Source organism: Trachurus trachurus, assembly GCF_905171665.1.
Source record: "Trachurus trachurus genome assembly, chromosome: 12".
Taxonomy (NCBI): Eukaryota; Metazoa; Chordata; class Actinopteri; order Carangiformes; family Carangidae; genus Trachurus; species Trachurus trachurus.
In genome coordinates, this window is record NC_139908.1 from 618,898 (window position 1) to 631,799 (window position 12,902).

General features: G+C 39.1%; 2 protein-coding genes across 2 annotated transcripts in view; one reads left to right on the top strand and one right to left on the bottom strand.

The window, feature by feature from the left end:
* Nucleotides 1-12,902, bottom strand: part of ube2l3a (ubiquitin-conjugating enzyme E2L 3a) — a 274,466-nt gene that overhangs the window by 40,663 nt on the left and 220,901 nt on the right. The gene's annotated exons all lie outside the window — the stretch shown is intronic.
* Nucleotides 1-12,902, top strand: part of pi4kaa (phosphatidylinositol 4-kinase, catalytic, alpha a) — a 61,086-nt gene that overhangs the window by 335 nt on the left and 47,849 nt on the right. The window contains exons 2-8 of the mRNA XM_083983602.1: nucleotides 5,011-5,127; nucleotides 6,550-6,643; nucleotides 6,754-6,842; nucleotides 7,792-7,864; nucleotides 9,074-9,336; nucleotides 10,389-10,455; nucleotides 10,612-10,760. Coding sequence (XP_083839728.1) covers nucleotides 5,011-5,127; nucleotides 6,550-6,643; nucleotides 6,754-6,842; nucleotides 7,792-7,864; nucleotides 9,074-9,336; nucleotides 10,389-10,455; nucleotides 10,612-10,760 — 852 coding nt within the window. The remainder of the gene's footprint in view (nucleotides 1-5,010; nucleotides 5,128-6,549; nucleotides 6,644-6,753; nucleotides 6,843-7,791; nucleotides 7,865-9,073; nucleotides 9,337-10,388; nucleotides 10,456-10,611; nucleotides 10,761-12,902) is intronic.

Here is a 12,902-nt window from a genome sequence, read left to right on the forward strand (position 1 = left end):
TGTGAGTCTGAAAACACACCCAACACGTCTTTTATCGTCTCGGTGTGTGTTTTATTATACAATTGTGTGTTTTTATTAGACAAACTCGAGCTGATAGTAGCTTTGTAGCTGAGCTAACGGCGGCTAACGTTAGCTGCTGCTGCTGCTGCTGCTGTTGTTTTGAACCTGTCGTTAATCTTTAATCTTCTTCCCCGGGTTTATGTTCAAGACTCACAACGCAGCTCAACAAATCCCACATTCCTGCACTTTCACTGCATTATAAAGTCATTATGTTGTTCCTGTTAGCTTTGTTATTAGCTCTGTGACTGTGACTTCCATTCAAACGGAAACAGAGGCTAATGCAAACTTTGTTATTGTTTTTTTGTAGCAAGGTCCTGCTGTCTTCTGTCATTTAAATGTAATACATTATATTATATTATGTTATATTATTATAGAGCTGCAACAATCTGCCATTCAAATCATCAAAAGAGAATGAATTGCAATGATTTTATTGTTTATTATCAATGTATAAATGTCATGTAGAGGAACCTGAAGTGTGTTGGATTTTAGTCTTATTATTACAGTAGTATGCAGTATATTACATTACACTGCGATTATTCAGTTAAAAAGCAGTAGATAGTTAAATTTTAGAGGTAAAATCATGTTTAGTTTGGTGTTTGTGCTTCAATAAGATGATGAAACTATCAGAGTTAGTGCACTGTCTGTCCATCAGCTAATTGATCAATCAGCTGATTGCTGCTGCAGCTTTTAGAGTGAATTGTTTTGGCCTCATAAATCTCTCCACCGCTCTGTTGTTACAGTAGATGATGATTTCTTCTTAGTTATTTGCCCCATGAATGTACAATTATGTCATCTTTTAGCCTCGTTGGTTTATATTACACTAGGGATGTCACGATTATAGATATTCCTGGTGCGATTATTGTAGAGAAATAATCACGGTATCATGATTATTATGCATTAATTAATTTCACAACACTATTAATAATGTGTAAAATCAAATATAGTCTAAATAATCACAATGCTCTATTAATAAAGGACCAATTATATTCCCCAGGGGAATTAATTGTCATCTTTACCAAATGTTTAAGTCTATTTTAATCATTTTTTTTGTTACAAATGACACACAAACTTTTAAATTCCTACCGATTCAATGTTATATTAGGTAAATGGACCAGTATCTGTACATTTACCTTTATTACTTTGGCGCACATCACATTTGTCAAGATGGTTCTGACATAATCTTTTTTGGAAAGTGACGGTATTTAGGAATCTGTGCGATAAATTAGGCTAATTGTGGCGTTTAATACCGCGATTAATTGTAAAAGCAAGTAATCGTGACATCCCTATATTACGCTCACGCTGGTGGATTTTTTCTAAAGCAAAGCTGTTTCTTATCAAATAATCACAAACTAGGAGGAGGCATATTGTTGGAAACCTTTGGCCGTAGAGACGTAGAGTTAAATAAAACAATACAGGTTAATGTTTACAGGACAGAATCCGTTGTTTTTACCAGCGTTGGGTAGAGAAACGAGGGGAAGCTGAATCTGAAGAGACTCCCCGCTGAGACGGAGAATGTGGAAATCTGAGGCAGGAAGTCGGTCCTGTGATGAAAGTGCTGAGATTAGCAATAACACAATGAGCCGGCTGCAGAACAGTGTGTTCATGTTCATTATGTGTGTCAATGAATAATATCTTGTGTGTCAGTTTGTGGAAGCAGTAAAGTGAATGATTAGACTCATTAACTCGTGTTTTGTTCCTGTTTTTCACTGGTTTTCTGACACGTCTTTGTTATGGAGGGAAGTACGAGCCTCAGTCGTGAAGTTTATCTATCAATTACGTTCCTTATTTTCCTGATTAATTGATTATTTTGTCTCTTATCGCTGAGAAACGTCTGTAAAATGTAGTTTTATGAAACGTCACACTCAGGCCTCTCTCTCCTTCTGGGTAGTTTCCTCCTTTTGGTTCCATAAAAGCATAATATAGTTATATATTTATTATATAACACTCTCTGCTCCTCTGGCGTGTGATGGAAGTTGGTGCAGCTCCAACTTTCTCATTAAAACGTTTTTGTGTTTCCATGAACAAGGATTTTCTGGCTCAGTGAGAAAGACGCTGAGCTCGTGTCTGCTTTGAGTTCTGGCACGAACTCTTAAATCCCTTCTTACACTTTATTACAGTTCTGGCACTGAGATCCACAACAGTGTAGTAGGGCTCCAACTAATGAGTATTTTCATTATCGATTAATTAAACGAATAATTGATTAGTTTTTTGGTCAATAAAATGTTAAAAAATGTTGAAAAATATCAATCAGTGTTTCTCAAACTACAAGACGATGTCCTCAAATGTCTTGTTTTGTCCACAAACCAAAGAGAGACTCAGTTTATCGTCATAAAGGAACAAAGAAACTAGAAATATTCACATTGAAGAAGCTGGAATCAGAGAACCTGGACTTTTTTTTTCGACTCAAACTGATTATTAGATTATGAGAACAGTTGAAGATTCATTTAATAATCGATTATTGTTCAATTAGTCGATTAATTATTGCAGCTCTACAACAGTTGTGGATGTTCATGATGGTTTTAGAAGAAGTCGGTGTTGTGAGAAATTGTCTGAAATCTTCTGAAACTTTTCTCTTTCCACATTCCTCCCGGCCACAATTTACACTCTACACACATGATTTTTTTCCCAAATTTGTAGACAAACTTGTCCTGTCTCTCACCATCTGCTCAAAAAACCAGAGAGACTTACAGAATTTGAATAATCAGCCTCTGAGTGTGGCCACGTCTGTCTCTGCTCCTCATTGACTCCAATACAAAGATTTTCTGAGAGAAGCAGAACGGACTGATGTTTTAAACTCGCAAGTGTCTCCAAAATATTTACTGTAGAAACACCAAATCGTACCAAAATTTTCAGTAAGTCCTTAGAGCAACGTTGATCTGTGTTTTGTTCTGATAGGAGTTACCGTTTTGTCATGCTGAGCCTAAATGTGAGACCGGTGCAGAGGCAGAAAATGGCTCTTTTTCTCCACGTTTCTGTCTGTCTCAGCCTGCGGGGGCCCCTATCGCCGTGGTAACCTCTTTGATCCTCAGGCCAGAGCTCGTTAACTTCATAAACAATCCACCTGGCGCTCGTTTAAATGTTTATAAACACAGACACACAGGTCAGACTTTATTCCTCCTGTTGCTCCCTGATGTACTTAATTGACTTCTTTCTCAAAGCTCTGTGCTTATTATGGGCTGCTTTTAAAAAAACTTTTTTTACTTTTATAACATTGCTTCAGGCACCTTCATCAGGTTTAGTTCAAGTGTCTGTCAAACACAACCACACACACACACACACACAGACCACTTTATGTAATTACAGCTCCTCCATATCAGTGCTTATAGAAAGATGATCATGTGTCTGATCAGCTCTGTCTTGACCTTAAAGCAGAAGTGAGTGATATATTTGTGTTAATCTAAGTCTTAAATAGTTGTATCTTCCGACAGCAATCACTTACATAGAGTGTTTGGTCTGAAACACGGGTCTGTCAGTCACTCTGCTCTGCTCTGAGCCCAGGAGAAAACTTTCCTTGTATCCTACAACCTTTATCCAATGAGGAGAGAGAACGGCATGCAGGGCTGTGTGTGCAGCCAAGGAACGCCGTGAATGTGGTGACGTAGGGACGAGGACTGTTATGGTGCGTTCAAGGAAACTCGTAACTCGTATTTTTCCGACCTGTGAAGTGGTACCAGTTCGATCTGGTACGAGTTCACGGGTCAGAAGTTACGAGTGGCCGTTATAGTGACTTTCACAGGTAAAACAGGTCGGAGAAACACGAGTGGGTTGCCTGGAACGCTACAAAGTCGTAAGTTGTGACTTGAAGCTGTAATTTACGGTTTCAAAAGCCTGCCTGGAACGCAGCATTAGCCAAAATGACCGGATCGCTTACTTCTGCTTTAAGATCGTGGGTTTGATTCCCATGTTGACAGAGATGGCAACCCGGCCGTAGCTCCTGTGGCCAGGGGAAATTTTCTAGTTATTATTTATTATTATTATTAAATATTATTCTCATCAGTTTGAAGGAGCCTCAGATAAAACCTGAGCTCTCTCTTCTCTCTCTGTCTCTATCTCAGTAAAAAGCTGTTAATCCCTGTCGGTGCTCAGTCTGCTGCTGCAGCATTAGTTAGGCTCATTAAAGCCTCTGGCCCGCTGCTTCCTGCTGAAGCCCATTTATCTAACAGACCCACAGACAGAGTCATTACTGCTAATGGAAGCAGACGTGAATGATGAGTGTGCTGCTGCTTGAATCCCCGTGGGCAGGTAGAGTCTGCTCCTCTCAAATCTAAAAGACAGTGCAAGTGCATTTTTCATCTACTTGCTCATGTGCAACCACCACTAGGGCTGGGAATCTTTTACTATCTCATGATTTGATTAGATTCTGAGTTTTGTGGCTACGATTCGATTCAAAATGGATTTTGGATTCAAAAGGATTTGATTCCTAAAGATTTCTGCTTCAGTCTGTCGGTGTTAAAGGATCCTCATGATCTACTCCAGTCTGCTTTACAAGACAGAATGACAAGTGTCTTTTTCACATTTATTGAGTTTTAAACATGTATCCATGCTTAGATGGAATTGTTAAAACTGTTGCATAAAACCAATATCACATATTGCTTAAAAAGTGCCTCTTTATTAAATAAATAGTGCAGTTAAACATGCTGCCTTTTAAATTCTAAGGAAATGGAGGCCGACAGCAGCAGATTTGTTTCATTTTTTAATTTTTTTAAATCGATTTTGGGACATTTATATCGATTCTGAATCGTATTAAATGAGAATTGCGATTCTTATGTGAATCGATTTTTTGGCGGCACACCCCCTAGCAACCAGTAAATTTGCCTTTTTTTTTTTTAACACTGGTGAAACTTAGAATCTGGAATCTGCAGCTCTGAACTGAAAGCCTTGTCATATGACTGAGAAGGAAGCGTACCAGATGAGTGTTGTTGAGCCTGATGTGGTGTCGTCCTCCCTCAGGTCCAGAAGCTACAATGCATGTGTCCCGTGGACTTCAGAGGCGTCTTCCAGCTGGACGAGAGGAGGAGAGACGCCGTCATCGCCCTGGGGATCTTCTTAGTGGAGTCCAACCTGCAGGTAAATGCTGCTACACCTCTTCATCTGTTCAACTCTTCATCATGAGTTCATACAGCACCACCTCATGTTACAGCTTCAGTTTGCACATGCACAGTCGCACATTATTTATTATTGCATGCATATTGCACTTATAAAACATTCTCTACAACTGTCACCTCTGTCTGTGTTTCTATCTATCTCATTTTATGTGTCATCATCGGTTAGAGTGGGAGAAGTTGTCTGAAATCTTCTGAAACTTTTCTCTTTCCACACTCCAAATTTGTAGACAAACTTGTTCTGTCTCTCATCATGTGCTCAAAATATCAGAGAGACTTACAGAATTTGAATTATCAGCCTCTAAGTGCGGCCACGTCTGTCTCTGCTCCTCATTGACTCCAATACAAAGATTTTCTGAGAGAAGCAGAACGGACCGATGTTTTAAACTCGCAAGTGTCTCCAAAATATTTACTGTAGAAACACCAAAATGAGCCTGGGGGGCCCCTATCGTCATGGCAACCACCTCAAGTTGCCGTAGTAACCTCTGAGCCTCAGGCCAGAGCTCGTTAACTTCATAAACAATCCACCTGGAGCTCGTTAACATGTTTATAAACACACACACACACATACAGATCAGACTTTATTCCTCCTGTTGCTCCCTGTTGTACGTAGTTCAAGTCTCTGTCAAACACAACCACACACAGGTAGCTTCATGTGATTACGGTTTTCTAGTTATTACTATTGTTGCTTTATTTTTTTATGCTTAGTTTTTATATTTCTTATGCTGGTGTTTGTGTTTGTGTGTGGACAACAAAGAAAGAATTTCACTGAACAGGAAAATCTGCATTTAAGGGGTGTCCCATTTCTATATCACAAAAAAGCCCTTATCACTTGGTTTTGAGGGCTACTAAAATTAAGAGTTGAGATTGAGGGTTAAAGGCGACATATTCTGCTCATTTCTGCTTCTTGACATGGTACCTTGATGTCTAAGAGTAATGTTAGTAACATGCTTTGGTCAGAAAAACCAAAAGATTGAGCACAGCTGGTTCTCTACACACCAGCTTCACAGCCCTGCTCTAAACGGTCGGTTTAGAGTCTTCGCTCTGGTAGCTGAGGTAACCATGGTAACCACGGGAGCGAGGGCTTGAATGTTCACATCACCCGGCTTGTGATGTAATAAGCCGGGTGAAATTAAAACGGCTTGTTAAGAGAGATATTTTCTTACTATGGCAGTTTACAAAATGTTGACGTAGTTGTCAAAACTTATGTTTAAAGGGTGAGGAGGCAAATACACATACTAAAGCTATGAAAAAGTGAGTTTTGCATAATATGTCCCCTTTAAAATAGGAATTGGAATTCCTCTCTAACCTCCACACCTGTCCACCTGTCCATCCTACCTGTGGTCCTGTTGGTCTCTAACCTCCGCTCTGTGTTTCTGTGTTGCAGCACAAAGACGCCATCGTGCCGTACCTGCTGGGGCTGCTCAAAGGCCTGCCCAAGGTGCAGTGGATCGAAGAGAGCTCCGAGCGCAAATGTAGAGGTGAGGAGGACACACACACCTGCTATTGTTGTTGTTGTTGTTGTTGTTGTTAATGATCTATGACGTCATGGTTTAGTAACGTGAGAGTGAACTTCCTGTCATTCCTGCAGAAGCACTTCCTGTTGCAGAGAACTTCAGCTTCTGTCTGGTGACGCTGCTGTCGGACGTGGCTCAGCGCGATGAGACGCTACGAGGACAGGTGTGTGTTGGACTCACCCTCACTTTCTCTTCATTTTATTTTATTATTAGAGTCGCTGCACCAGATTATAGATGTTTTATTTCCATCTGCGCTACATGGACTCACATAATTTAATGTAATTTAATTAAAATACATCTGATACAGGATATAAATCCTCTACATCAGACTCTAGATAATGACAACATACAAAAGAACAAAACACAAATATACCGTTACAAACTTCAATAATCCAAACATAATATCACTTAAATACATAGAACAAAATAATCCAAAGATAATCTCCCACATTACCTCAAAACAACAACTTTCATACCTTAAAGGTGTAGCTACAGAAATGGCCGTTTGTCCTGTTTGTCGCGTCGAGTTTCCACGAGTTTCCACGAGTTGCCACATGAGTTTACCCGAGTAAGGAAAACGAATTTGATTGAGCAGGTTGACGTATAATCCGTGCACCTGCATTATCCAATGTGGAAAAAAACTACCACACTTTCATCCCGGATTTAATAAAAAATAGAATTTTGCACAAAGTTTGTTCTACATCGTCTGATAGATGAGTTATTACACTAATGTTAAGACCCACAGTGGAATCAAATTCAATTTTCTTTTCTGTACAGCTTTAAGTTAGATTTCTCTTCTCTGAACCGCTTCAATTTTTCAATATATTTTGCTTTATAAGAATAAGAGAATAATGGAAGAATAAGAAAACAGCACGTAAAAAATATAAATGCATCATATATATAACAAACTCACACACCAATAACATCTGAACACTTTATTCTTCCTGCTGCCTGTCCTGTCCATCTTCCCTCCTCCTCTTCCTCCTCTTCCTCCTCTGTTTTCTCACATTTTTTCGATGTGGGAGGTGATAGATGTCGATGTGATGTCTTGCTGATGGATGTGTGTTGTTGTGTTGTTGTGTTGATGTGTTGTTGTTGTGTTGTGTGTCTAGATCCTGGAGGCGATCATGGACATCATGCAGCTGCTGCAGGACGTCTGCAGGGAACCAGAGGCTCATGATAAAGGTGCCAACACAACAATAACAACACTAAACCTCCTGCTGCTCCGTTGTATTGTATTGTATTATATTGTATTTTATTAGCACATAAACGCTATATAAAACAGACAGTATATTAAAAAGTGAAACAACAACAAAAAAAACATACAAAGTTACAGTAGATGAAGCAAATGTGCAGGAGAAACCAAAAAAACCTCTAAGGGCGTCAAGTCAAGTGAGTGTTCCTCCTAAAGACAAACATTCAACATAACTTTAATTTACAGTCATGTGAAGAACAACATAAAGTAATAAGAAAAGAGAGAGAGAGAATCTAAGGTGATGTAAAAAAAAATATGTGGCTTATGCATTGCTCAATTGGGCCAATAAAAAGTGAATTATTTGTTTCTTAAATTAATTTATGCTTGTGCAGTTTCTAAGGTGGATTGGTAATGAATTCCAAAAGTGCAAACCTCTAAATCTAATTGAGAACTGAGAGAAAGTAGAGTTGATGAATCTGGGAGTTGAACTGAAATACAGTTTGGAAACAGATTGGAAGTAACTTGTGAATGGATTGATGAACAAAAATACATGTTTGAAAAGTATTTACAGTACGACGGAGTATTAGGGCCACATTGAGGGGAAAAAAAATCACAAACTTCGAGAATAAAGTCGTAATTTATGAGAATAAAATCATAATATTACGAGACTTCCTCCAAGTCCGTCTGGTTATTTCTCCGGAAAAGATGCATTTTCTTGCATATAAAGTCCTAATACTTCTGATGATATGACGCTGATGTGCCTTGTTTGTGAAACAAGTACAACTCCACAAAATCCTCCACGGCCTCATTTTACCAACTGTCTTACTCTTAAACAACAGGTTAGAATATTATGACTTTTTTCTCATAAAATTATGACTTTTTTCTCATAAATTACGACTTTATTCTCGTAAATTACGACTTTATTCTCGTAAATTACGACTTTATTCTCGTAAATTACGACTTTATTCTCGAAGTTTGTGACTTTTTTTTTTCTTAAATGTGGCCCTAATACTCCGTCGTAGGATAGATCATAGTATAATATAAATTAATCAAAATTTTTCCAGGCAGTAGATGAGACGTATTCTTCTGATTACTCCAATATTCTTTGCAATCTTGTTTGAAATAGACAGAATATAACTTTTCCAAGTGAGATTTCCATGTGTTTCCGGGTTGTGATGACTTTTCCCGCTTCCCTCCAGAATACCTGTGCAGGTACACCGTTCCCATGCTGCTGGGCGTGGCCCGGGCCTTCGGTCGCTACAGCAACACGGACGAGCCGCTGCTGTCCAAGCTGTTCCCCCGCCCCGTTCCTCCCGTGCTGCCTTCGGGCGACAACCAGGACGCGTCCCGACGGCGTTCCTTCAACGACTTCCGCTCCATCCTGCCCAGCTCGCTGCTCACCGCCTGTCAGGGAGACAGCCTGAAGAGGAAGAGCTGCTCCAGCTCCACAGCCTCCAGACAGGTACACACACCACTTACACACACCTCACACACTTCTTAGTTTTATTATAGGGCTGCAACTAACCATTATATTTAAAGGGATAGTTCACCCTAAATTCAAATTTCACTCATTATCTCCTCCCCCTCATGTGGACTAAGGGCTGGGAGAAGTTTCTTTTTTTTTAATTTTTTTATTGACATTCTGCCACAAATATGACATGTACTTCCATTTCAAATATTAGTCACAAAATCAGCATAAATGTCCTTTTTCTAGTAATAAAAGAACACAAAAAACAAAACTAAAACATGAACATTTAGGGAGTGAGGTATGGTTACTGTTACATATACAGCCTATTATCTCAGGTTAAGCAAGTTAAAGTCCGGCCTGCATGGTGTTATATAGTCTATCCATTTCTTCCAGCGTGAAGTAAACAAGTCCTTCTTGTAATTCAGATCTGCAGTTAATTTGTCAAATGTTATGTCAAATGTCATAAGTAAAAGAATGTTATATCAAAATGTAAAAAAGCAAAAACAAAAGAAAAGATTATGATAAGATCTGATTATGAAAATAGTTTTATTCTGTGGGTAATGGGGGCAGGACTAGATCAGCTTTTGCTTCTCCCGCTTTCCCTTTCGGCCATGTGTATTGTATTATTTGAACTAAGATGAAGTGTGATGATGATGATTTAAATTTACATGCCCGAAATAAACAAATTGATTGATTGAATTTCTTGGGGCTGGGAGAAGTTTCAGAGTCCTCCGTGGCTTCTCTGAGTTACAGGGGGTCTCGGCGTAGCAGTGCATGTCCATATGACGGTTGCAAATAGATACCAACTGTCTTCGTAACAAAAAGACACACCAAATAACATCCAAATACCTCCATGCTGCTCGTATGTAATGTCCCTCTGGTATTGAAGCCCCGACATGAGAAATTGTTCTGAAAAAAATGAAATAAGTCTATATTTCAAGCTTGTTTTGTAGCGGAAGCTCCTGGAAGCTCCTCTTCCTGGTTCGTCCAAATTTGATGAACCGGGAAGAGGAGCTGCAGATTCTCACCATTCCTTCTGTTTTCAGACCAGTCCGGAGAGAGCCGGCCTGACCCCCATCTCCCCCGCCGACCCCTCGGCCCAGTACTTTGAAGGTCAGTGTCTCAGCAGCAGCTTCAGACCACCACCACCAGTTTATCACAAAGAAAACTAGTGACAATAACTAGGTCATAGTTTTATCTGTGGACCACAACGACAGTAAATCTGACACATTAACAACACATCACTACTGTATCTGTGTGTGTCGTCAGGCTCGTACCTCCCCGACGGCAGCGCTGTGGACCCAGACTACTACTTCTCCACCATCAGCTCCAGCTTCTCCGTGTCTCCTCTGTTCACCGGCAGCAGCTCTGGAGAGTTCCTGGTTCCTCTGGACATGTTGAGACAGCTGCTGCACATGGTCAGACACACAACACACACCAACACACACCTTCACACACCTTCACACATCTTCACACATGTTCTGCTCCTCCTTCACAGACTAACTTTTAACATTTACTCTTTTTTTTTTACTCTTTTTTTATTATTTTTTTCACAAAAGACAATATAAGAAAATACAATCAGTAAAGCAATAAAGGAGAACAAAACATCCAGTCACATCGACAGCAACAGAAGAAAAAATAAAAAATAAAATACAAGACGGAACAAAACAAAAAGGAATAGATAAACAAACAACCAAAAACAGCTATGTCCAAAGACATTATATCAAAATGGGCACCATAGTTCTATCACAAAATCACAAACAGGGACGATACTGCCACACCAAATTCTTTTCTTTTCTTTTTTTTTTCTTTTTCCCCCACTCATTCCATAGCAGTTAGAAAACAAGGCCAAATTTTTTCATTTTTATCCACCAAGATTGTGTTACACTTTTAACATTTACAGTGGTTTCTTGGTTTTACAGCCTCGGTTTAGCCGGTAGATCGAGGCTGGAGAGCATCGGTAACGTTTGCAAAACCATCATTTGCTTTAACTTCCTTATTTATAACCTTTATTTAAACTCGGAAATATATTGAGGAGAAAACTCATTTGCAATATAGCCGAGACAAAAGACAAAACATTTGAAGACAAGACACAACAACACGAAAATGCTTCAGGGACAGTTTTGCATTTGCAAACTCAAAAAGCTTATTAGATGCCTCCACCAATAGTTGACAATACAATATAATGTCATACAAAAAGAAAACAGAACATACAAATGAACAATCAAAAATGTATAAATGATCATAATAAAAGAAAGAGTACATTAGTCAAATTCATTGTCAATACTTTTCCTTGTGTTTCACATTCAAACTTCAAATTTCAGATTCTATTAAATTATCCAGTAGTTGGGGAAATGTTCTTCAACTTATTTATAACCTTTATTTAAACTCGGAAATATATTGAGGAGCAACCTCATTTGCAATATAGCCGAGACAAAAGACAAAACATTTGAAGACAAGACACAACAACACAAAATGTTTGAGGCATAGAAGCATATCTGAAATCTGAAATACCAAAAGTAAAGTGACAAAGATAAATTGAAAGCAGAGAAGTCGGAGGTAAAATAAAAGATGCAGTTATGGATTTAAACTGTCCGACTGATAGAAGTGTGGTGAGTTTCAGATGGTTTTGCAGATTCTTCCAGGCTGCAGGTGCAACAGGAAGAAAAACTGGACTTTCCAAATTCAGTATTAACTCTAACTTGAATAAGACAGAGACAGAGATTTGAGGTTGACTCCATAAAGAGACCTAATCAAAGATATTTCAGATCATTTGTCCCCTCAAGGTGTTTTTATTTTGTTTTTTACAAATGTACAATTTAACCTAAGTCCAACAAAACAAAAAAAACTAAACACCCTCAGACTTTCAGTATTAACAGTCTAAAATACAGCATTCACATAGCCAGATGTTTAAAGGGATAGTTCAACATTTTGGCAAATTGGCCCATTGCCATAATCCCTATAGTCATAGCAGTAGGTTCGTTACCTTTAATTGTCGGTGTAAGCTATTTTTAGAACGGAGGAGCGGAGCGGCAGGCTGTTCAGAGCTACACTATGGAGGCTAATGGAATTTCTTGGTTTCCCTCATCAAACTCATCAAATACAAAATCCCAAAACTCCAAAACGCTTTCGTGGACAAGTTGTGAGCTGCACAATCACCACGCTATGAGATAATAATAGAACGTTACGAGACAGAGTTGTTTTAGAGGTAAATTCATGCCAAACCGCTGATGCGCGTTGCGTTCAGGGACAGTTTTTCAGCAAGCAGACTCTGTATTTACCTCGAAAACGGCTCCGTTTCGTAACGTTCCATTATTATCTCATAGCGTGGTGATTGTGCAGGTCACAACTTGTCCACGAAAGCGTTTTGGAGTTTTGGGATTTTGTATTTGATGAGTTTGATGAGGGAAACCAAGAAATTCCATTAGCCTCCATAGTGTAGCTCTGAACAGCCTGCCGCTCCGCTCCTCCGTTCTAAAAATAGCTCACACCGACAAATAAAGGTAACGAACCTACTGCTATGACTATAGCGATTATGGCAATGGGCCAATTTGCCAAAA